At 41.3% G+C, this 25,793-nt stretch overlaps 1 protein-coding gene and 1 non-coding gene across 2 annotated transcripts in view; both read right to left on the bottom strand.

Annotated features, from left to right (window-relative positions):
• ppm1lb (protein phosphatase, Mg2+/Mn2+ dependent, 1Lb) overlaps positions 1–24,870 on the bottom strand; it is a 156,133-nt gene extending 131,263 nt beyond the window's left edge. Inside the window, exon 1 of the mRNA XM_080185478.1 lies at positions 24,180–24,870. Within this exon, the coding sequence (XP_080041604.1) occupies positions 24,180–24,578 (399 nt within the window). The 5' untranslated portion in view covers positions 24,579–24,870. The remainder of the gene's footprint in view (positions 1–24,179) is intronic.
• Positions 11,471–11,573, bottom strand: LOC145341635 (U6 spliceosomal RNA). Its single transcript, XR_013886402.1, has one exon. It is a non-coding gene; the product is annotated as a U6 spliceosomal RNA (small nuclear RNA).
• Positions 24,871–25,793: the final 923 nt, after the last annotated feature.

The following is a 25,793-nucleotide window of genomic DNA, read 5'->3' as shown; positions in this document are numbered from 1 at the left end:
TCTTCCTTCCTGCAGGGATTTTTCCATTCTTGGCACCATTCCCAAAAGGAAATTTGGATAGGAAGCTACAGTGCAGTCTCTTCAGTGCCACCCTGTTACTGAATACTTAGATATGCATTTGAATGCTAATTGACAACTCAGCATTTGACTTACCTCCTTCGAAGCACTTTACCTCCACTTGATGTAATCCCAATAACCTGGCCTGTGATCTCTACCTACTGTGTGAGGAAACATAAATGCCAATCTCTATCTTTCACTTAGCATCAGTATAGAAACCAGTTTGTCTGTATCATCACATTAAACCTCAGATTTTTTATTTAATGCAATACTCTATTTTTGTCATGCTTAGTGTTGATTGTAAACATAGATTTCTGGTGTAATAAGATTATTTTTCTCAAGGACATTCAGAGTTTTTGCAATCAAGTTGTATGATTTGATTTAAAGTGACAATGCATCTTACATGATAAGAGTGAAAATATTTCTGACATAAATGAAGTTACTGCACTTCATATGAAGTTAATTGCTATGAAATTAATGGCACAAATAAATACACACTTTATCCTATAAACAGAGTTATAGATGTTTATATGAACAATGACAATATGCCATAAAAAATGTTTTTATTTCAATATAATTACTGATCCAAACACATTTATATGGGGGTACCGGTGGGGTTGTAACATGACAGTAATGTTAGTTGACTAGTAGTTCAGAGACCTGGACAAATAGTCCAGGGACACAAGTTCAAATCCCCCCCCAACAGCTGGGGAAATGCAAAAATCAATTAATAAATCTGGAATATAATGCAAGTCTCAGTAATGATTATCACACAATTCCTGGCTTACTAATGTCCTCAGGAGAGGGCTGTCCTTATCCACTCTAGTCTACACCAGAGTCTTCGACCCTCGATGCCCTCTTAAATGGGTAGCATGCTGCTTAGATGTGGGTGGCCCACCATTACCTGTTCAAGGGCAACTGAAGATGGGCAATAAACATTGGTCCTATCAGCTATCTTCACATCCAAAAGACACATTTTAAAAAATGTGACTAGATGGCAAAATGTCCTATTATATAAATGACTCTCAGACGTTGAATTTGAACCTTTCCACTTATTACAAAAAAAAACTGGCTGGTGTTCATCAACTCTACTGTTAGGCAAATCAGATTATGCAGAAATAACATGTCTGTCTTCTCAGGTAGCTATAAACATATTATGGCATTATTCAAATGCCAGGGGAGCTCTCCTGGTATCCGAGTCAATATTTGTCTTTCAGTCAACATCACTATAAAAATATCATATGGTCATTAATCTCACTGGCATTTATAGAACTTTGGTCTGTGCACACTGGCAACCATGTTTCCCTACATTAGAATCATAGAATCCCTACAATGCAGAAGGAGGCTATTTGGCCCATCGAGTCTGCACTGACAACAATCCCACCCAGGCCCTATCTCCACTTCAAAAAATACTTAATGCTTTGGGTGTCCTAAAGTCAATTTAGTAATGCAATTTTTGTTCTTATGAAAGATGGAAAGAAGAAAGGTCACATTGATATATGATCAGCTCAGTTGATTTTACTTTTGCCTATTGATGAAAATCTCCTGAGTCCAGAACAGCTAAACTCACCTGGCAGCTAACTGTAATGGCCCCACACAGTGAAGGTAGTTGGGTGCCGTTAGAAGTACCATTCTTCTGAATGAGGTTTGAAGCTGTGATCTCCTAACCTTTCCACTGCACAACAAAAATCCCTGAGCACTAACTGCAAAATTAATCTAATGTGTTGCTCCCTTCTGAATAATGCCAGACAAATCAATTCATACGATGTTCGTATGTACAAGTTACCATTGCACGCATTTGTGCAATGCAAATATTTCAATTTTGAGTTAATACCATCTGAAAGTATAGAGGTTGATGGCTGATTTGAAGCCTACATATCAGAATATGATGACAACATTAAAAATAATAATCGGAAAAATGTGGCTTTGATGGACACAACATAAATTTCAAATTAAATACACTTTTGCTCTCTTTCCACATTTAGTTAAGCTTCCCACTAACATCAAACCCATAGCATAAGCCAAGGTTCCTTTGGGGCAGCATTTTGTTTCAGGTGCAGTCCCTGATATTAAAGAGTACTGACCCCCATTGTGTTGGGAACAGTGAGTGACATGACAAGCGATTTAGCTTTGAATGGTTAATTAGTGATTACAAGGAGTGCTTTCAAAGCTGCAGGAGAAGCAGTTTGCTGTTGCAGGTCAGGGAGAGGGTGGCCACTTCCACCACAACACATTCTTTCAACAATTTGTAAAACAGGTGAATTTTAAAAATGGCTACAATTGATGGGTCTCCATCGTGGCAGGGACACACCTGTGGCCAGATTTGAGGCAAGGGTGGGGGTGGGTTAGACCTTAATATCTTGCTACACGTCCTGCCGCCTCGGAAAAGCAGCCAGTACAATCAAGTATCCCATGTACCTCGGCCATACTGTCTTCCAACTTTTTCCGTTGGGAAAAAGATCATGTACCAACCGACTTGAGAATAGTTTATTCCCTGCTGCCATCAGACTTTTGATTGGACCTCCCTTCTATGAAGCTGATCTTTCTCTTTACCGTAGCTATGACTGTAATATCATATTCTACATCCTCTCCTTTCCTTCTCCCCAGTGTACTCTATGAAAGGTATGTTTTGTCTGTATAGTGCACAAGAAACAATGTGTTTCACTGTCTACTAATACATGTGACATTAATAAATCAAAATCAAATATCTGCCAGAATACTGCCTCCAGGTCGCTGCTGAGCTACCTGTGCTGGGGGGGTGGGGGGGGGGGGGGGGTTGTTGCAGACCAATTGGCTTCTGATCTATGGCCTTAATTTAATAACTTTTGACTTTTAATAGACAATCCACCACTTCCATCCCAACCCGGCCTCCAGGAAAAGGACTCTGGGCAAATCAGTACACCAGCTGCTGGCATAAAATTATGTTGCTGCCAGTCTCTGTTTCAGCGCTCCTCTCCAGGCTTATCTTCAGTCCTTAGTTGCAATTTAAATTATCAACTGGGTTGTAAAAGCATTTATTATTTATAACAAATTTAAAAATTACACATTTTGATATTTTTCTGTAAGAATATTCCAATAACTTCATAAAAGTAACAATGAAAAACGTGCTGCTTTTGAGATGATTTTTCTGCCTAAAATTTCTAATAACATTTTTAGCAAAAGACTTTAACTAAGGACATTTCAAATTTTAGAGAGTCTTCTTATCTGTAATATAAGTTTTCATTCATTACAATGTATTTCAGCTGCACCTTTAAATATGCAGCCATTAGTATTTAAAAAGGCACAAAGTGCAAATAATTGTGGTCAAGCACATCTGTACAAAATCCCACTTTAGAAAAATGGCTGGTGGTGACATGTAGTCCATGGTGCATAAATGATTGATATTTTCACAGAAAAAGTTAGAGATGGGAAAATTTTATGTAATTAACTCATTTTTCACTTAGATTTACTGAGATAATATTACACTACATTTAAAAACTTTAAAGAAATTGATGAAACAGTGGGTTAGTATATTATCCTTTCACCTCTTGAGGCCTGAGTTTGAAAGCAATCTAGATTGAGAGAATACAATTCTGCTTTCTGTATAGGCTGTGAGGAATACAACAGCAAGTTCACATAGAAAGATGTCCCAAGATGCTTCACAGATGCTGAATCAGACAATTGGCAACAAAGCAGAGATATCAGAAGGTATCTTCAGCATCAAAAAATTGGTTTTAACAATGTTCTTAAAACAAAAAGAGGCGGTTAAGTGTTCAGGCTTGGAAATGGAATTTCAGAGTTTAGGGCCCAGATAGAATCATAGAATTCTACAGTACAGAAGGAGGCCATTTGGCCCATCGAGTCTGCACCGATCACAATCCCACCCAGCCCCAATCTCCATAACCCCATGTATTTGCCCTAGCTAGACCCCCGACACTAAGGGACAATTTAGCATCGCCAATCCACCTAGCCTGGACCTTCTTTGCCTTGGACTTTGGATATCTGAAGGCATAACTGCTAATGACTGGTGAGGGTTGCAGTGATGGCAAAGAAAGTAGGGGCGCATATAGATAGATTTATTGGAGAAATGCAGAAAGTTTTAGAGCTAGAGAATATTACACTAATGGGGAAGACAATGCTACAAAGGGGTTTGAACAAGAAGACGGGAATTTTAAATCGGAGGTGTTGTGGGGCCAGAAGCTAAAATGAGTCAGCCCGCAGCAAAGTTTTGAATACCCTGAAGTCTATGGAGCGTGGAGGATGAGAGAGCACCATAGAATCCTACAGCGCAGAAGGGTAGGGACCACCCAGGCCCTATCCCTATAACCCCATGCATTTACCTTAGCTAGTCTACCTGACACTAAAGAGCAATTTAACATGGTCATCTAGCCCGCACATCTTTGGACTGTGAGAGGAAACTGGAGCACCTGGAGGAAACCCATACAGACACAGAGACAATGTGCAAATTCCACAAAGACAATGACCCAAACCAGAATTGAACCTGGGTTCTTGTGAGGCAGCAGTGCTAACCACTGTGCCACCATGCTGCCCAGGGAAAGAAATAGAAATGTTATGTATGCCTAATGTCATTGTTCATATGTTTTAAGGACTTAGCATTTTACTTTTAGAAATTGACTTCATCAGGGCATTGAATTTAAAAATTGGCAAGTCACGTAGCAGCTTTATAGAACCTTAATTAGGCCACACTTGGAATATAGTGTTCAATTCTAGTTGCCACACTATCAGAAGAATGTGGAGACTTTGAAGAGGTTACAGAAAAGATTTACCAGGATGTTGCCTGGTATGGACGGCAATAGCTATGAGAAGTTGGAGAAACTTGGTTTGTTCTCACTGGAATGACAGAGACTGAGGGGCAACCTGATAGAAGTCTACATGATTATGAGGGGCATGGACAGAGTGAAGTCAGAAATCTTTTCCTAGGGTAGAAGAGTCACGTACTAGGGGGCATAGGTTTAAGGTGCGAGGGGCAAGGTTTAAAGGAGATGTATGAGGTAAGTGGTTTTTTTACATACAGAGGGTGGTGGGTGCCCGGAATTTGCTGCCAGGGAAGTGGTGGAAGCAGATACAATAGTGACTTTTAAAGGGGCTTCTTGACAAATACATGAATAGGATGGGAATAAAGGGATACAGTCCCCAGAAGGATAGGAGGTTTTAGTTCAGTCAGGCAGCATGTCAGTTTAGAGGGCCGAAGGGCCTGCTCCTGTGTTGTAATTTTTCTTTGTTCTTTGTACTTTGAATTTTAAATGCGAGTTCAGTTGGGGAAAAACCCCAGTAAGTATCTAGAGGCTGGCAAGCCACACAGGCATAAGATAATAACAATTCAAAACATCACCTGTATTCACAGAATGATGTTGGAAAAGGAAAATAGTAAATAATAAGGCAGATGGACTTACTCAGCTAAAGAACTGGAAACCTGATATCCTTTACTGAAATAAATGTGGACAAGTTATTTATGTGGTTTCCCAAATTAACTTTGGAATTGAAAGATGATTAATTTGCATTTCTACCTGGGAACTAAGTCATGGTGGTCTGCGTGGGGTTTCCTCCCACAGTCTGAAAGCATTGACCTGAACAGGTGCTGAAGTGAGGCAACTAAGGAATTTCACACTACCTTCATTGCAGTGTTTATATAAGCCTTACTTTGACAAATAAATAAACTTTTAAAAACTTTTTAAGACTAAATCTACTGTCTATATGTGGCTGTACTCCAGGGAGCTGGTGTATACAATATAAAACACAATGGGCCAAATGTTCATCTTCTGCACTGTAACAATTCTGTGATTTTGTATTTGCCAGTTACCATGGAGATGGACAGAATTTAGTGAGATTCTTTGTTTTGAGTTTCTCTCTGTAACTTCAATTAGTACATAGCCATCAGGCAAGCCTGGTATTCTGTTTTGAAAGCAGCTAAGACATGGAATCAGCTTTGGGTATCATGTAGCTTGTAGCGCCTTGGAACTTAAGAAATAAAGCCAGATAGGTGGAATGGTTGCACAGTAGTTAGCACTATTGTCTCACAATGCAAAAGACCAGGGTTCGATTCCCTGTCTGTGTGGAGTTTGCATGTTCTCACCGTGTCTGCGTAAGGTTTCCTCCCACAGTCTGAAAGCATTGACCCGAACAGGTGCCAAAGTGAGGCAACTAAGGAATTTCACACTACCTTCGTTGCAGTGTTCATGTAAGCCTTACTTTGACAAATAAATAAACTTTGAAAACTTAAGACTAAATCTACTGTCTATATGTGGCTGTACTCCAGGGAGCTGGCGTATACAATGTAAGACAAGTTGATAAGAGGAAAAGCTACTGTAATATTTATAGCTGGAGGCCAAAAGAAAAAAAATACAGTAATCCTCTGTGAAAGGCAGTAACCTTGTTGTGGTTGGAATTCTGGAAATAATCAGTTTGATTATCTGGCTGCAATTTGAAACTATGATAACAAGGTTCGAAATCAAGAGCATTTTTTGATGTTTTAAGGTGTCATTGGGAGGGCCCTGCTTTAGCTGTGGAATCCATTGTCCAATAAAGTAAATTGGAGGGTTGCTTAGCCAAAAGTTAACAAAATGTTTTATGTGGGGACCTTTTCGGGCTGGAGGCCAGTGACCAGTAGTGTGCCGCAGGGCTCAGTACTGGGACCTCTCCTCTTTGTAGTATACATAAACGACTTGGAAGAGAGCGTAGGTAGTGTGATCAGCAAGTTTGCGGATGACACCAAGATGGCAGGGTTGGCGGGTACTGAAGTGGAATGTCAGGTGATACAACAGGATATAGATAGGTTGGTGCATTGGGCAGATAGGTGGCAGATGGAATTTAATCCTGACAAATGCGAGGTGATGCATTTTGGAAGGAATAATGCAGAGAGGAGCTATGTGATAAAAGGTAGACCAATTAAGAGTATAGAAATACAGAGGGACCTGGGAGTGCAGGTTCACAAGTCCATGAAGGTTGCGACACACAAGTGGAGAAGGTTGTTAGGAAGGCTTATGGAATGCTAGCCTTTATAGGAAGAGGTATAGAGTATAAAAGCTGCCGTCTAATGCTTCAGTTGTACAGAACGTTGGTTAGACCGCATTTGGAGTACTGCGTCCAGTTCTGGTGACCTTACTACCGGAAGGACGTGGAGGCTCTGGAGAGGGTTCAGAGGAGGTTTACCAGGATGTTGCCTGGCATGGAGGGGCTGGGTTACGAGGAAAGGTTGGAGAAACTGGGACTTTTCTCCTTGGAAAGACGGAGATTGAGGGGGGACATGATAGAGGTATATAAGATACTGAAGGGAATAGATAAAGTCAATAGTGAGAGACTGCTCCCTAGACTGGGTACAAATACGAGAGGTCACGATTTAAGGGTGAGGGGGGAGAGGTATAATTTGGATGTGAGAGGAAGGTTCTTTACGCAGAGAGTCATGGGGGTATGGAACGCGCTACCGAGTAGGGTGGTGGAGGTGGGAACGTTGGACTCGTTTAAGTTTCAATTAGACAGACACATGAGCGAAACGAGGATGGAGGGTTATAGTAGGGGCTATTAAATAAGGTCAGAGCCTCGGGAGACACCGGAAATGCAGACTTGTAAGTTAACGTTTTTGTCTTTTTATTCCGCAGGTGGAGGTCCACCTCGTTGTCAAACGAGGGGCATGCACACGGTGGGTCGTGCGTGGGCTGCTCTTGGAGGTTCCGGGAGTGGCCTAGTACTTCGTGTCGGTGTGTGTGCTTGATCCTGGACCGGTAGACGGGCACCGCAACAGTTCGGTGACTAGCACTGCTAGCTGTGCAGATACATGGATTTGGGCCTGTGTCTGTGGGAGTTTGTGCATTCTCCCTATGGTTGCGTGGGTTTCCTCCGGGCGCTCCGGTTTCCTCCCACACCCCAAAGATGTGCTCTTAGGCTGATTGGTTTACCAAATTGACACTATTCTCCCCTGAATCTGGCTAAGTTAGGGGTTCCATTCGTAGACACGCAGGGTAGAATAGGTGTAGGGTGATGCGGCGGCGCGGGCTCGTTGGGCCGAAGGGCCTGTTTCCCATGCTGGGTTGTTCTTTGTATGTGGGAGAATAGTTGGAACACTGAAGAGAAACCAGGGTGAATCCAGAGAACTGTGATATTTTCCCAGAGAAGGTGAGTGAGCTTTCAAGATTTTGGAAGATAAGGGAACTCTTTACAGGATTGGGTGAGAGATAGGGTAAAAAGTGAAACTGAGTTTATAATGGCTGTAATTTTCTGGCCATTCTCACTGCTGGGGTTTTCCAGTTCCGCTGATGGTAAACATTCCCACTGCCAGAAAACTCCATTGACAGTGTCAGGATCAGAAGATTCTGCTGCCAGCCAATGGCAGGCTGCTTCTCTCACAGTGAAACATGCTACAGCAGCACAGAAAATCCCACCCAACTTATTACTTCATATGCTTTGGTGTTAACTTTATAGTATTTACTTTATTTAATCCTGACTGATATACAATGTTTATTTGTGTTTAAAAATGGAAAACTTGTGGATACTTCTGTCAGTTAATTGGAATGCTCAGATTCTTACTTTATACATTAATGGTCCCTAACAGGAGTGTAGCAACAGTCAGACCTTAATGACAAAGGCAAGGAGGATGAGTGATCCAGCTGAAGATTGGGTGCATAGACAATTTTACAGAAATGGAAGTAAATGGTGTTTGTAACAGAAAGGCAATGGGATCTGAAGCTTGGCCCACAATAAAATGGGACCTTGAGGTTGAAAACAGTTGGTTTCAACCTGAGACGGTGACCAGCAGAGTTTGTGGCAGAAGCCAAGAACAATGGTTTTGATCTTTCCAATATTTAACAGGAGGGAATTGCAATTTACCAATAACTGGTCATCAAGCAAGCAGCCTGACAATAGCAGAAGGATCAAGAGAGATGATGGAGAGATAGAATTGGATGTCCATCATCAGCATACATAAGAACCTGATGCTTTGTCCTTGGATGAGGTTGATGAAAGTTAGAATGCTAATGAGTAAGGGGGGGGTGCAGGGGAGGAGAAGAACAGACCCTTGAGGAACTCCTCAGGTAATGTTGCAGTGGCAGGACAAGAAGCCTCCACTGGAAACATTCTGGGCAAGAGTGGAGGGCACCTCACTTAGTTCGACAATGGAAAGAATTTGGAGATGACTGGTGTGGTTGATCATGTCAAATGCAGCAGAGTGATCAAGAAGGATAAAATGGGATGGCACACATACAGAATGTGACTTGTGATTTTCAAAGGATCCATTTCAGTGGCAGGAAGAAAAATCTGACATGATTATTAGAAGTTGTAGGGAAGGGGGGGCCTCAAGATAAAGGGGGGGCGGTTTAGAACGGAGTTGAGGAGGAACTTCTTCACTCAAAGGGTGGTGAATCTTTGGAATTCTCTGCCCGTTGAAGTGGTGGAGGCTGCCTCGCTAAATATTTTTAAGACGCGGGTTGATGGGTTTTTGATAAGAGAGGGGATTAAGGGTTGTGGGGAGAGGGCGGGAAGGTGGAACTGAGCCACGACAGATCAGCCATGATCTTATTGAATGGCGGGGCAGGCTCGAAGGGCTAGGTGGCCTACTCCTGCTCCTATTTCTTATGTTCTTATGTTCTTAAATTTGGGAGGCAATTGCAAGCTGAGTAAAATGATGACACCAGACTGGTAAATAGCCAGTTAAATTCCTGAAAACATCTCTTTGCTAAACATTAAACTATTTGGACAATTTCCCAGTATGTTATGTACACAGGTTTCCTTGTTTGTTAATTTGGCCATGATGTTAATACTTGGTTAATTTTGTAAGTTCTCTTGATAGTGAATATTTAGACAGCAGTAAAATAGTTAAATAGATAAAACCATAAAAATATCATTTATTTTTGATTGAGATGTCAATACAAGGGATAAGGGCACCAGGAAATGTAAAATAGCAAACTGCTTTCTCACAGAGCTTGAGAATCTAAGAAAATATTTAAGCAGTCTCAGAATATACAAATATATTTTCAACTATAAACTTCAAGCAAGCTGGTGGAAGATCTGTGTTTCAATAGCAAATATTTAGTAAACACCTTTGACACGGTCAAGCAATGTCTCAATATTTAAATTACAACTGCAGTCTGTGGTCGAAATTTTCCATCCTCATTGCGGCTGGGATTTTCCAGTGCTACTGCAAATGAATGGAGTTTTGGCTAGAATGCCAAATTTTCTATTTTCGCTCGTAACGGGTTCTGCTCCAATGAGACCAGAGAATCCCATCCTGAATCAATAAATTGCATCAAATTTGCCATGTTCAGATGATGGTGTAGACAATTAGGTAGAGTCTCTCAGTTTGAATGAAATAAACCAAAATATACCATGCATATAGAAATTATAATATATACATTCTCCTACAATATTACATGAGGTCATTGGAGGATGTACTTATTTTTACTGATGTTTTTGAATTGTTTTTCTTTTTCCAACATGCCTTTTCTGCTTCTGCATCTCTTATGTCCGAATAGCTCTTTTGCTCTGCCCTTTTCTGGCTTTCCGTGCTTTTCTCCATGGTCCCTTCTGACTAGAAGAACTGCGTAGTTTGATAAGGAAAGGGTCAATCAAGATTTGATGGATGAGACTAGAGGTTGGGATGTGCACCTCATGTTAAATGGCTCCAAACCAGATCAAGCATGGAACATGACAAGACCTTTTCCTTGATAATAGGCTTATTCACAGGATGCAGTCTTACAGATCTCTGCCTCCTAATTACTACCCACTGTGTCCCAGCTGACTCTCTTTATACTCTTTTTGAATAGAACTAAAAATCTAAGTTGAACAAAACTGACAAGGGATGATGGCCCCTTGTGGGGCACAGTAACAAAAATCAAACCGTCAAAGGAAACTTAACTAATCATACTAAAATATCATTCTCAGGAATGATGACGAAGCCCAGTCCCCAGTCACGGTGATTCTCTTTATTTGTATTTGATTAGAACAAAAAACATCAATAAATTAAATAAAATTGACAGGGATGATAGCCCCATGTGGAGCACTGTAACTAAAACATCAAAAGGAAATGTAACTAATCAAACTGCTTTCCCACCCTCCCACCATCTACCAGTTACGGTGACTCTCTTAATACTCATACTAATGTAAACCAAAAACAAATTAAACAAAAATGAGAGAGGATAGTCCTTGTGGGGCATTATAACTAAAACAAACGACAAAGGAAATACTTAACTATTAAACTGAATGTCATTACTGGGGATGATGATACACCCTAGCCCCCACAGCACCCATCATTTGTGATGACTGTCTTTATATGTGATCCTAGTCCTTATTCAAACAGTGCCCATCACCCATGTATCTTTAACAACATAATCAAAATATTCACAGATTTCCCTTTCTATTCTTAAGAAAAGCTTATACAAATAAAAAATATGTTTTTCCATAAACTATTATAACACACCAATGTCCCTCTTATCAATTTATCTTCACAAATTTGCGTGTCATCCTTGCGCAGGGGCCATACTATTCTCTGCACTATTCCAATTTTAGTATATGTGCTGCTTTATTTGTACTCAAACTTCCTGACTCAGGGCCTGACCTCACCATCAAGCTAAGCCTTTCTTGGGCACGAAATCTGGGTAAAGTCGGGCATGAGGTGAGTAGTGCAATCTGTGCTTGCCCTTGCATCGGTTCCCCCTTTACCAAGGCCTGAAAATGGCTGCAATCGGCACCACACCTGAAACCGGCACAATAGCCATTTAAATGCATTTGCATTTTTTAAACTGACGTAATAGGTTGCATGCCCAACCTTACTGGCACTTCCCCCTTTATCACTGTGTTCGCCCATGCAGAATTGGTGCAAAACAGACATGCTCTACAAAAGTCGGATTTGGGCACTCCAGTTAGTGAGGAGGTAAGTACTAAATGGCTGGCGGTTCTTGCTCAAGATCAGTGGGCAGGGGGAGGGGAAAGGTGGGTCCGTTAGCTCTCTGCTTGAAATTGGTGGTGGGGGGATCTTGGTCCAACAGTTCTCTGCTTGAGATCAGTGGAGGGAAGAGAGGGGTTTACTGCCACTCTGCCTGAGATCAGTGAGGGGAAAGGAGAGGTGGAGCCAGCGATTGGTCTGGGTGGTGAAGGGGGTGGGGGATAAGGGGGTCAGTAATGTTGAGGGATGGGGCAATGTCTGTGGGGGCCAGGCAGAGGCATTATCCATTCCAGGAGGGGTGTTACAAGGGAGCATCATTCTACCATTATTTTTCTGCACATGCACAGCTGTTTGGGCACGTTAAGCCCCACCCACAGGCCTGTGCAGCACGATGTGAACTCACTGATATTTTTGCAAGCAGAGTGCATCTGGGGTGGGGGGGGTGGCGCCTCAGAACAGGTCTAAAAGTCGGATCTGAAACACTCCCAGTTTCAAGAGCACCCGGTACTTCGAATCAAAATGGGAAAATAGGGCCCTCAAGGTTTCTACTTCTAATGGCATTCCTGGTTTGTTTTATAGCCCTGTTTTAATCAAATGGCTGCCTTTACTTGCTCTCGTATCTCATTCTGATGACTACTATATGAGCTCTCCCTCCTGCTATCAGAGATTCTGTTGCCAGTTTGTGATATTTTCCTGAAGTCACGGTCACTTCCAGATCAGCTATGGGAAATTGCATTTTCAAGCTTTTCACATTTTGCCAGTTCATAGATCTCAGTCCATAGTTCATCATCTTGAACACTCAGCCAATGTTTGAACTTGTCAGTGGCTTTTCCTGCTCTCCCGACAATGATTGCAATCTATTCATTGGTATGTACGTTACCCCAGTGCCAACTTTTGATTGTTGTTCTTTAGCATTAACAGTTCCATGTTGTGTATCAGTATCACTTTGTCCATTGTTATCCAGCCCTTATCAACATATTCTGATCCTCATTACTATCAAACATATGCATATGTGAAGTGGAGACTTCTTTATCACATTCTAGCAATTGCTCAGATTCTGCAAGCTTATCATCTAAATGAATGTACCCTAATAGTTTAATTGCCATGCTAGAGAATTACTACTTCTCATTACACCTTATGTCTTGACCCTCACCATTCCATTCTTTCTGTTCCTCTCTTTTATAGTTTACTAAATCCACGGGATTAAAGTTTAATGCTAATTGTCTAATGCAATTGCTTTTATTCATTCATGGGATTTGGGTGTCACTGGCTGGGGCAGCATTTATTGCCTATCCCCAATTGCCCTTGAACAGAGGGGTTTACACAGCCATTTCAGAGGGCATTTAAAAGTCAATACATTGGTGTGCACTGGAATTGCACATAGGCCTGACTGGGTAAGGATGGCAGATTTCCTTCCCTAAAAGACATTCGTGAACCAGGTAATTGTTTTTATGACAATTGACAATGGTTTCATGGTCATCATTACATCTTTAATTCCAGAATTTCACTGAATTCAAATTTCGCCACCTCAGAGTATTACCTTGGGTCTCTTAATTACTAGTCATATAACAATACCACTACACCATCACCTCACTGCAATTGTTATTGAGACTTCTGCCTTGATTGCCCTTTTGCCTGCATGCAGGCCATTCAAGTGCCTGGAAAAGGTAGAACCCTTTCAAGGTGTGAACCTTGGATGGGGGTGATCATACATCACCAAAGCTATTTTTGGATCTCTCCCATGGACTAGCTCAAATAGGCTATAGCCCCAAACTATTTGAAGTGAATTCTTCGCATGTACTGCCCATATCAAGACAGATGTGAGCTTACAATTTTGATCAGCTAAGAACTTGTGAAGCATCTCATCAAATCACTGTATAATTTATTTCACAATGCCCACTCCTGAAGGGACTTTCAGCTGAATTATTCACCGTTCATATTTGTGCACATCTTTAAATTTGTCATTGCCAAAGTCCCCCCTGTTGTCAGTTAGGAATTTAGCTGATGCTCCCATCCCAATCCATTTTTCTATGATTTTATCCACAATTACTCATTGTTTTTCCCATGTATTTTTGTGGAAAGACTGAACGAGTTGCCTTGCTCTTGAAATGTAAAATGAAAATGTTTCTATCCTTGTCCCACACTTAAATCCAAAGCTACTAATTCATTAAAGTCTTGTGCTAATAGGAAACTTAGTGATGTTGTCTTCAATACTTTTTGCCTACATCATATCACATTTTGCACTCATCTCTTCAATAAACTTTGTATTCGTCAACTACCCCTGTATTCTTTAGTACGATTTTTAATCTTTGACAGGAGGGATTAGCAAGTTGTTGATATAACTTGCATCCATTTTCATCTGTAACTTAACTGGGTTGCTTGCTCAGCGGCAAGAGTTTCTCAGCAGCTACCACAGGTAGAATTCTCCCATTTTGAGATAAAGTGCTATGCTGGGTGCAAGAACGTGCAATGTTTCCTGTTGCCGGTGGCCAGCAAAAATACACACCAAATCTTCCAGCTGCGACCTCAGTAATTTTGTCCCTGGGTGTTTCATGTTGTATTCAGTGATGGAGCAGGCCTGGATGTTGCATGGTGTGTCATTGTGCCCAGGTGCCATACTAAAAAGGTGCCCGAATCACTGACTCACCATTGAAGAAAAAAGGCAGATCTCCTGAGGACTAAGATGGATCTCCGAAAATATTCTGAGGTTGGAAGATGAACCCCCTTCAGGGCGCCAAATCTGGAAGGTCCATCTTTAAATGATCTCCTGACCCACTACTGCGGTGTTCTAGGGTCCAAGATTGTGGGTGGCCTCCATCCTGAACTCTGCAGGCTGCCCCAGGCATTATTCAGGTGAGTCTCGACATCTGCATTCCCTGCTGTTCTCAAAACTTTTCATGCTGGTGTTTTCCTGCTGGCACCTTGCAGAACCTGGTGTGGGGGCTCTGGCCTTCATCTGCATGGGATGTTACGCCCTAGACATAATCTTTCATTTTGTGTAGTAACCTTTTCTATGGCACACTATTCAATGTCTTCTGGAAATCCAAGTGCAGCACATACTCAGGTTCCCCTTTAACCACATTGCTTGTTACTTCTTCAACAGCTCCAATAAACTAATCAAACATGATTTCCCTTTCACAAAACAATATTGACTTTGCCTGATTGCATTGAGATTTTCTCACTGCCCAGTTATAACCTCCTTGATAATGTTAAGCTCACTACCCTGTTTCCAGCTTTCTGTCACTTTCCTTTCCTGAATAGAGAAGTTACTTTTGCTATCTTCCAATTTGACTGGATGTTTCCAGAGTCTAGGAAATACTGGAAAATTAAAACCAATTCTTCTACCATTTCAGCAGTTACTTCTTTTAAAATTTGAGGATGAAGTTCATCAGGACCTGGCGACTTTTAGTCCTAATTATTTTTCAGTACCCTTTCCCTGGTGGTTATATTGTTTTAAGTTCCTCCTTCCCTTTCTCATCCTAATTCACAATTATTTCTAGGGTGTTATTAGTATCCTCTACAGTGAGGAAAGACATAAAAAAATCTCTTCAGTTTGTCTATCATTTCTTTATTTTCCATTATTAATTCTCCAGACTCTCTCTCTCTCTCTAGAGGATCAATGCTCACTTTATTTTTTAACATCTATGGAATCTTACGTGGCACAGTGGTTAGTACTGCTGCCTCAGAGCACCAGGGACTCGGGTTTGATTCCCAACTTGGGGCACCGTCTGTGTGGAGTTTACATGTTCTCCCCGAATTTGCATGGATTTCCTCCAGGTGCCCTGGTTTCCTCCCACAGTCCAAAGATGTGCAGGGTAGGTGCATTGACCATACTAAATTCTCTTTCAGTGTAGCCGAACAGGCACCAGAGTGTGGCGACTAGGGGATTTTCACTGTAATTTCATTGCAGTATTAATGTGAGACTACTTGTGACTAATAATTAATTTTAAAAATCTGTTTTTATATATTTCTGGCTACTTTTCTCTCATATTATAATTTCTCCCTCCTTATTAATCTTTCAGTCATTCTTTGCTGTTCTTAATATTCTGTTCAATCTTCTGACCTGCCACTCGTCTTTTGCTATTATAGACATGACATTAATACCACTGAGATTCACTACTGCTCTGCAGTAGCAGGTTCCAGGCACCATGGCCATACCAGGGGGAAATCAGAGGCCACTGAAGCCCCTGAGTAGTTGGGGGCATGATTGGGCAGTGCCAACCTGGCAGTACCTGAGCGGCACCATAATTGTGCTGGGGCAGTGCCAAGGGGGTGGGACCTGAATAGGTATGGGGCTATGCACAATAACGGGGCACCTACGCAAGGGAGAGGGTGCTGTTTGGGGTGTAAGGGAGGCCCACAGGGGGGGTCGTGATGAGGGAGCATGTTGGGGCATCCACCACAGAACTCATCAAGAGAGCCCTATTGCCCCGATGTCAGTGACAGTTGTCAGTGTGGGGTGGTAATGGGGATTTTGGAAGGAGGTTTCCCAGTTCACAAGCAGTTCAGGATGCCCTGCGCAATGGTACCCAATGTTCTGAAGCCAGCTTCACTGGTGTACCTAGGACCGATATAATGGTCCCCACATACTGGTGCAAAGCTCCCAGCTGTTAAAGAAATGGACAGAATGCCAGAAGATTGCAGTGCCAGGCTTGCCGAAAAGACCAGCACAGAGGACTTCAATTTTTATGCTGTTCTGACAATTAGAAATATTTTGGGAAAATTCTACCTGAGATATTTCCATGTTAGGATTGTGTATGACTGAAGTTAGAGTGGTGGTTGGTGTTCCAATCACCTTAGATGTTGAGTTGTGCGAATTTTGATACTTACCGGTGAAAAAGCTTAATTCACAATTAAATATTTTAAATTGGTTGGAACAAAATAAAATAATTGGCAATGTTTTCCTGGAGCTCTAATTCTAAGCAGAATTCTGTTACAACTGTTTTATTAGGTGTAGGTTTGTCTAGCATCCGTTAATGTTTGCACTCTGTGACCACTGTCAGTAGTGAAGGGCCGAATCTTCCATGGAGTGACAATCATAGTTGGAATATCACTGCACTCATATTTTCTGACCTTAATCTGGAGTTTCTCTTGCACAGACTTCTGATCTCGGCATGGGGAGCTTTGATGTTCCTTCAGTGACATGTAGGATTGTTGGGGAGAAAAGAGGCCATGTCTCTTGGTTTACTAGCTGCTGTATTCCATAAGTTTGAATGTTCCAGCCACTTTGACAAGCTAGAAGACAAGGCAAGTGTGTAAGTGGGTGAGAGGGAAGGATTGGTCGGATTGGGGAAGGTGGGCTTTTCGGTAGTGGGGGGAGCTGGTAGACGCGTGGTCAGAGGGACAGTCAAAGGTCTGAAGGGTAGTAAAAGCATTGTTGGATGGTCAGAGATCACTGGGCCAATTTTGCATGGTGGGGGGGGTATGCTGTAGAGGTAGAAGGTTGTGGGGGGTGTTGGCCAGGTGGGCCAGTGAGGGAAGGGTTCATAGTAAAGTACTAAAGTTACCCAAGAGTTAAAACTAGTTTTAATCCTTCTAGTTTATCTTGGATAATAATTCTGCTAAGTAACCATCCACAGTTTCTGATTTTAATTTGGAGTTTCAGAGGGTACCAAATGCAGGTTAATTGCCAAACTTAAGATTGAAACTTCCTGGACAATTTCTGTGCAGCCCTTGTGTGAAGATGTCAGAGGGGTTCCCGAGTGCATCTTCCAAGATACATTCAGATTATGATCCTCCAGAAAACAGAAGATCTGGTCCTATTTTTCTTGTTTAGATTACTTTATAATGTTTGAAGGTTTTCCTCTTTTGAACAATCTTCTTCTCAAAAAACATAACTAGTGGTTATGAAATAATAAATGCAAAAATGAACAACCAAACACTAATTATAATTATAAATCCGATCATCATCTTCTAAATCCAGCTGCAGATTTTACATGGGGTTGACAAACAAAGGGAATTATCCTTGTACTCAGGCATTACCTTCATCTTTTATTAAATACTTGCTGGTTGTCACATTCCAGGCGATCGATGTGGGTTGTAAATATACCAATTGGTATTTAATTTGAAAGGAGTAAGTGGAATGAAATATACAGTACATGTGCACATTAAAGTTAGCAACCGAATTCCTTTCATAGAAAAAAAGAGTTATCAGTGAGTACATGTGTACCCTAAGGGACATTTGACTTGCAATCGAATGTTAAATTAACATTCATTCTGGAAGGAAGGAGTGGGGCATAGGTGATTGATAATGTATACCTTATTTAGTAATACAAACACGTCTTACTCTGGCTATAGGGTGCAGCTGCTTGCAGAACTGTGAAATGCAAGGTCGCAGATGATGAGCTCACTTGCTGAAGTCAAAGGTCTACTCACTTGTCTATTGAACCAGCTCACTCTTCCAGCTTTGAGCACTTCTCCCCAAACCCACAAGCAATACGAATAGCTCTATCCCTACTGTTAACTTCACAAACCCACATGACAATGAACTAAAAAGGTAAACCAGTCTTCATAAAAGGTTACACATGGATAATTTTTTCCAGCAGCTATGGTTAAACATTCACATTGCAAACACTTCTGAAGATCAAAATCAAGAATGCCACGTTTTCCCATTTACTCCTGGAACATGTGCAACATAAATCTAGGTTCACAGCAGATTGAATGCGACAACTGTAATATAATGGGATATGTTTCACAAAGATTAGCAATATGAAAATAATCCTAATTTGAGGAAGACCCTCAAATGAATAAATAAACACCATTAAGAGTTGAAGCAAAAACCTGTACTAACTGATAACAATAACGGTGCAGGAAAAGCCCAAAATGATAAAATGGCAATCCCGATAAGCCCAACTCCTTAGCTTCAGCATAATTAACATTTAAAAAGGTCGCCTTTTCAGACAAGGTTTGTTGATTTTTGTCTTTATGTGTAAAAACATTGTGTAACATAGATTGCAGACTGTGGATATTACCTTTGAAACCATAGTAACACAATGATTCATTTGGGTGTAGTATCTCTGGTTGCTACGACCTGTTCTGAGCATGTTAACACTGAACAATGTCTTCAAATTCATGTTACAGTTCTGTTATACTGCGCGACACAAAGCCACATAAGGGCAATCCGTGATCATCATTTCCAAACAAAGTCCACATTATTGCTGTACCCTTTGAATTTTTCTTTGCCCGTACAATTACATTTGGAATTTGGTGTAATAATTTTAGGTCCTGCCTTTGGAAACCTTTAACAACCCTACAGTTGTTTCTGCACAAGAGAAAGGCTATTAAATAGATCCGAAGAACATATGGATACACTTCTTAATGAAATGTCAATTCTGAAACTTGGTCCTAGAGAACTATCTCATAGGAAGTCCAATATGCACATGTTTTAAAATAACATCAACCCAGAAGCTGTTTGTTAATTTAGTATGCAATATGGATCACTGTGAGTTTCTCATCGTGCACATGTTAGAAACATGAAAGGATGTTAGCCCGTTATTACTCACCAAATGCAAATACAATTCTAAATCCAGCATGTGGCTGTGGTCACCTGGATCAGACTTTTCACCACAAAAGCTAACTGCAGAATTTGAAGCAATCCACTTAACAACAGTGTTGCGGTTTATCTGTCCAACATGAACTTATACTTGTAGACCTACAAGATAGCATATCTACAATGTGGCATTCAAAACTAAACACCATACTTTCCAACTATGTTCTTACTAAGATTTTATGTAGATTCATCATTATATGTTGACTTTTATATTCAATATCATTTGATACAAGACTCAGCATTTCCAAGTCCTTTGACCCTATATCCAGTTGCTTTCTTATGGACTTTTCCAGTTTTGCTAATTTTTGAAACTGAATTCTAAATTCTTCGACTCTTCCAGATCACCCTACTTCCTCCATTAAGGGAATCATGGTTATCTTTATGACCACAATATACTATCTCAAATTTACCAATGCAACAATTTGGATTATCCAACATGAAACATTAACAGACCAATACCATCTCACATGTTTAGAAACTGTCAGCCAAGAGAGCCAAGATGTTGCAACTGGAAGGGCTTTAGATTCCTGGGATAGTGGGACCAGCTCTGGGGAGATGGGATCAATACAGGCTGGATGGATTGTGCCTGAACTGAGTTTACACGGCAATTTGCAATTACAATTGGGGAGGATTGAAACTAACTGGGTAGGAGTGTGGGAACCAGGTGGTGATAAGGTGCTACAAGATGCTGTGCGATAGAAATAGCACAGGAATAGGAAGTAGTAATTTATTATGTAGGTTCAGAGTATGGGAGAAATTAATAGCCTGAAGTGGGTTACTGCACATGTATGTTGATGTGTGCAGTGTGACAAATGAGATTGGTGAGGTACAGGTGCAGACTGTCATGTGGAAATATGATGTTGTGGCTGTAACAGAGACCTAGCTCAAAGAAGGGTGGGACTGGGTCTTAAATATTCTTGGATACAAGATGGTCAGGAGAGATAGACAATGAAGGAGAAGGGGAGAGGATGTACTAAGTAGAATATTATACTGCTGGAGAGAGAACAGAATCTGGTGCGAGTTAAGGAAAATTTACATGGCTTGGCGTAGTCAATAAGCAGCAAACTAATGGGAAAAATGTAGAGGAACAATTTGCAAGAAAATTACACAGAGGTGCAAGAATTATGAAATAATTATAATGGGGGACATTCATTATCTGAAACAAACTGGCATAGTGTTACTGTAAGGGGCAGAGGGGCAAGCATACCCACAGTGTGTTCAGAAAAATTTTCCAGCCCAGTGAAAATGTAGGCACGGATAAATCTGGTCCATTCTGAAGTAGACCTAGGATATGATTTTCCGCGTTCACCCCAAGACCAGAAAATATCATCCAAGGTCAACAGACATTTACATGGTCCTGTCTTCCCCGCTACGATTCCTGTGGCGGGTGGGATGGGAAAATTCCACCCCAAGTGTCAGGAGAGGACCATGTTTTAGGAATTGTGATCATTGAATCCAAAGGTTTAGGTTGACTATGGAAAAAGACAAGGAAACTGGGGCATCTGGAGAAAACCCACACAGATACGAGGAGACACAGAGAGTGGCACAAGGCAGGAATCAAACCCAGGTCCCTGGTGCTGTGAGGCAGCAGTGCTAATCATGTGCCACCATGTCACTCCTTTAGTGGGGTAATAATGGATCTCACCCCAGGTAAATTGGAAATTAAAAAGGTTGACAGGCAATATTATAACTGAGCATTGGCTGCCTTTAAGGTAGCTTGGGCACAGTCAAAGTATATTTCTACAAAGAGAAAAGGTAGGACAAAGTTTGTGGATGACAAAAAATATAGGGATTAAGATGAAAAAGGAAATATATGTGCCTGAATGATATCAGGTGGATAACAGAATCGAGAACCAGGCTGAATTATAGAAGCCAGGAATTGAAAAAGCAGATAAGAGAAACAGACAGAGTATGAAAAGAGACAGCAGCTAATATGAAAGGGAATTCAAAAGTATTCTACGGGAATACAACTAATCAGAGGAGGAGTCAGGCTGAGTAAGGACCAAAAAAGTAGTGTACTCATGGAGCCAGGGAGCATGGCTCAGGTACTAAATTAACACTTTACATCTGTCTTCATCAAGGAAGAATGTGTTGTGTAGGTCTTGGCGAAAAAAGAGGTAATTTAGGCATTTGAAGGTAAGTGATGAGGGGTACCGGTTAGGCTGTCTATACTTGAAGTTGACAGTAGAACAGCAGAGTCGAATGAGGTACATCCACACATATTGAAAGTAGTAATAGTGGAAACGGAGCCTTTTTTTCAGCCTTCTTTAGACAAAAGGGGACTAAATGCTAGAGATTTGAAAGAGTTGCAAATGTTACACCCATGTTCAAAAGAGAGTGTAATGCTATGCCCAAAAACTACAGGCCAGTTAGTTTAACCTTAGTGGTGTGGAAACTTATAGAAACAATAAGTAATAGTTACTTGGGAAAATATGGATTAATTAAAGAGTGCCAGCATGTATGAGTTGAGTGCAAATCATGTTTAATTCACTTTCTGGAGTTTTTTGATAAGGTAATGGAGAGGATTGATGAGGTAATTCTGTCAATGTGGCGTTTGAAAAAGTGGAATTTCCTGCCCTATCTGTGGAATTCCCTGCGCAGTGAATATATGAAATTCCCTGCCCTGTGAAGCAGTTGAGGCTACCTCACTGAATATTTTTAAGGCAAGGACAGATAAATTTTTGAAAAGAAAGGAATTAAGGGTTGTGGTGAGCAGGCGGGTAAGTGGAGCTGAGTCCACAAAAAGATCAGCCATGATCTTATTGAATGACGGAGCAGGCTCCAGGGGCCAGATGGCCTACTAGTTCTTCTGTTCTAACAGACTTATGAGCAAAGGTATAGCTCATGAACAAAAAGGGACAGCAACAATGTGGATAGAAAATTGGCTGAGTGAAAGGAAATAATAGTGATTAATGGATGATTTTGGACTGGAGGAAGGTTTGTAGTGGAGTTCCCCAGCGATCAGCATCAGAATCCCTGCTCTTCCTGATGTATATTAATAACCTAGACTTTGGTCTATAAAGCACAATTTCAAAACTTATAGATGATACAAAACATGGAAGTACAAGAGGATAGTGCAGAACTTCAAAGCATCATTGACAGTTAGGCAGAATAAATATGAAGTGATTGACTTTGGTCGGAAGAACATAAAGACAATATAAAACAAAGGGTAGAATTCTAAAGATGTGCAGAGAAACAAGTATACATACATAATTTCTTGAAGGAGGAAATACAGGTTGAGAGAGTGGTTAATAAGGCATATGGCAGCTGAGGTTTTATTCACGGGGATAAAGAGTATAAAAGTAAGGAAGTTATGTTAAACCAGTGTAAAACACTGGTTTGGACTCAACTGGAGTATTGTGCCCAGTTCCGGAGGCTGTAGTTTCAGAAAGATGTGAACGCACTAGAGAGAGAGTGTAGAATAGATTTGAGAGAATGCTGCCAAGGATGAGAAGCTTCAGTTATCTAGGTAGACTGGAGATGTTGGACTGTTTTTCTTGGAGAAGAGTTTGAGAGGAGATTTGATAAAGCTGAGCAAAATCATGAGGGGTCTATAAAGAGTAAATATGGAAAAACACTTTCCACTGATGGAAGGACGGGGAACAAGAGGGCACAGATTTAAGGCAATAAGTAAAAGAAACAATGGCAACATGAGGAAAAACTTTTTCAACAGCGAATTGTTAGGATCTGGAACACACAGCCTCAGACTGTGATCAAAACCAATTCAATTGAGGCATTCAAGAGGAAATGATTATCTGAAAAGGAAGAATATGTGGAACTATGGGGTGAAGGTGGAGGAATGGCACTAGGTGAAGTGGTCCTTCAGACTCAGAGCCTGGAATTTTACCGTCTCTCTTTCCATGGAAATCGTAGTGGGTGGGACACGGAACACGCAAAGGTCCATTGACCTTGGGTGGGATTTTCCAGCATTAGGGCGGCCGCAGCCAGAAGATCTCCCCAGAGAGTCAGCATAGACGTGGTGATGGGCAGAGTAGGTACACTATAGAAGGAAACCAATCTATGAAGAACTTCAGTCATTTCTTAAATTTGGATACAAAGCCAACCTTTCATATTATAAAGTGAACACAATACCCCACGTATATGAATGGAATGTACAGAAATGTCACCGTGGTAAGAATGAAATTGCAATTTCAAATACAGCTTTAACTACCATTCTAAAACTGACGTCTATGTGGATTCTATTTCAAACCTTTTAGACGCACTCAATCTGCAATGTTTGTCTTTTTGACCAAATAACTGGCGATCTTAGTCTTTAATAACGTGATTTCAAAAGGGGAGTCACAATTCTTCAAAAGCTTGAACTTCAAGTCCAGAGTCCAGCTGATGCGGTTTTTAATACATCATCTGCTCCATCAGTTGTCTGGTACCTTAGTAAGCTCTATTAAAGAATAAAGTGCTGCGGATGCCGGAAATCTGACATTATAAACACTGGAAATGCTCAGCAATCTGTGGAGAGAAATAGTTGACATTACAGATCGATGAGTTCGTATGAAATGTCACCGACCTGAAACATTACCTCCGTTTCTCTCCATAGATGCTGCCAGACCTTGTGAGTATTCCGAACATTTTCTATTATCTTCTAAAAGCTCGCGATACACTTAAAGACATCCCCCCCACTATAGATGGTAAGGACCACGTCGCGAACTGAAAGGATCTCAAGACTGTTGGTTTTGTTGGACTCACCTCTCCCCCGTGCCCATCAAAAATCCCGAAAATGGAAGGGTGACTTTTGTTCACCAGATCAGTCAGGACTTCGAATCGATCTTCCATATGATCCCGCCTGCCTTGGATGGAATAAACAGCCACATTGTTACTCTTGTACTCCCAGGTTTTGGAGAACTCGGCTTCCAGGACGTCCAGCCCCCCGAACCGATCATTCTGAATGATCTCCACCACTTTCCCCTTCATCATTTTCACCGCATTCTGGCTCGATTTCACGATGGTCTTCACCTCGTCCGTGTGAAAGAAATAACTCCAAAGAGCCAGGCTAATGCATAATAGGAACAAAGTTTCCGGCCTCAGGAGAAAATAACGCATAATGCGGCCTAAAAGAGACAACAGAGTCATTGTGTCTTCTATCATTTATTCTACAAACTTGGGAGAGAATCAAACAATCAGTTCACCAGCATCCTCTAAAACAGGGACCTGCGCAAAGAAGGCAGCGTCTCTGGTGCTCGATCCGTCTACAAGATGAGCTGGGTCACAGACAGTGAAAGCCCTGCAAGCGATAATGGAAACAGGGGGTCAAAAATGCACTATTGCTGAGTGTGAACAGGCAGCGACACGAATCCTCGCCTCCCGAACCCAGCCAACGCCGCTTCCACCAGAGATCCTTATTTATTCTGTTCCTGACAACACGATCTGCCGCATTCCCACTGCGGGAATACCCCATCGCCGGCAACAGGGTAAACCTGCCGGTCCTGCAAAAACATTCCCTTTTTTTACTCTGACTGATCCGGAGTGGCTTGATCATGTTCTTTCTTAAAACACGAATTCTGTCTTTATGCGGGGCTAAGCGACGTCTCAAACAATCCTCAGGAATTGCCATGAAGTTCATTTCGGTTCGTTCATTCCCCTCTGTGTTTGGTAGATTCTACTTTTCAGCCTGCAAGTGAAATTGAACGGGAGGTAGGAAGGATCAAAACTCAATCATTGTGAGAAATGCGCTGTTCCCTCAACAAAGTATTTAGAGCCACGGTTCGTGCCGCCTAATGGATACTCTATTTATAGGAGCACCCATTACATACTTCCAAACATTGCTCATTCCCAGTGCATTGTATCAGGGTGATGGAAGAAGGAGCGGTGAGAACAATAATTGCTTTTGATGTTAAGATTTGCACAGTAAAATCGGTAGCAAGCATGATTAGCTTTTCCACAACCTATCAAATATTTTCCTTTCAAAGTAAAATTCTGGCTACTTTCCCAAAAATATTTATTCAATATTGATTTGAAGGTATAATAATCAAAACTTTAGATACACCATTTATTTACAAGTTGTATGAACTTTCCAACCACTTTCAAACAATAGTGTAATGGGTTACAGAGTTGGGTTATTTAAAATGTTAAAGTTTATTTATTAGTCACAAGGCTTACATTAACATTACAATGAAGTTACTGTGAAATTCCCCTAGCCACACTTGTTTAGGTCAATGCACCTAACCACCACGTCTTTCAGACTGTGGGACAAAACCAGAGCACCCAGAGGAAACCCACACAGACACAGGGAGAACATGCAAACTCCACACAGACAGTGACCCAAGCCGGGAAACGAACCCAGGTTCGAAATTCCCCAGTCGC

Source organism: Carcharhinus amblyrhynchos, chromosome 3 (assembly GCF_965287045.1).
Source record: "Carcharhinus amblyrhynchos chromosome 3, sCarAmb.v2.hapA, whole genome shotgun sequence".
In the NCBI taxonomy this organism is placed as follows: domain Eukaryota; kingdom Metazoa; phylum Chordata; class Chondrichthyes; order Carcharhiniformes; family Carcharhinidae; genus Carcharhinus; species Carcharhinus amblyrhynchos.
This window is presented reverse-complemented; position numbering and strand designations above follow the sequence as displayed.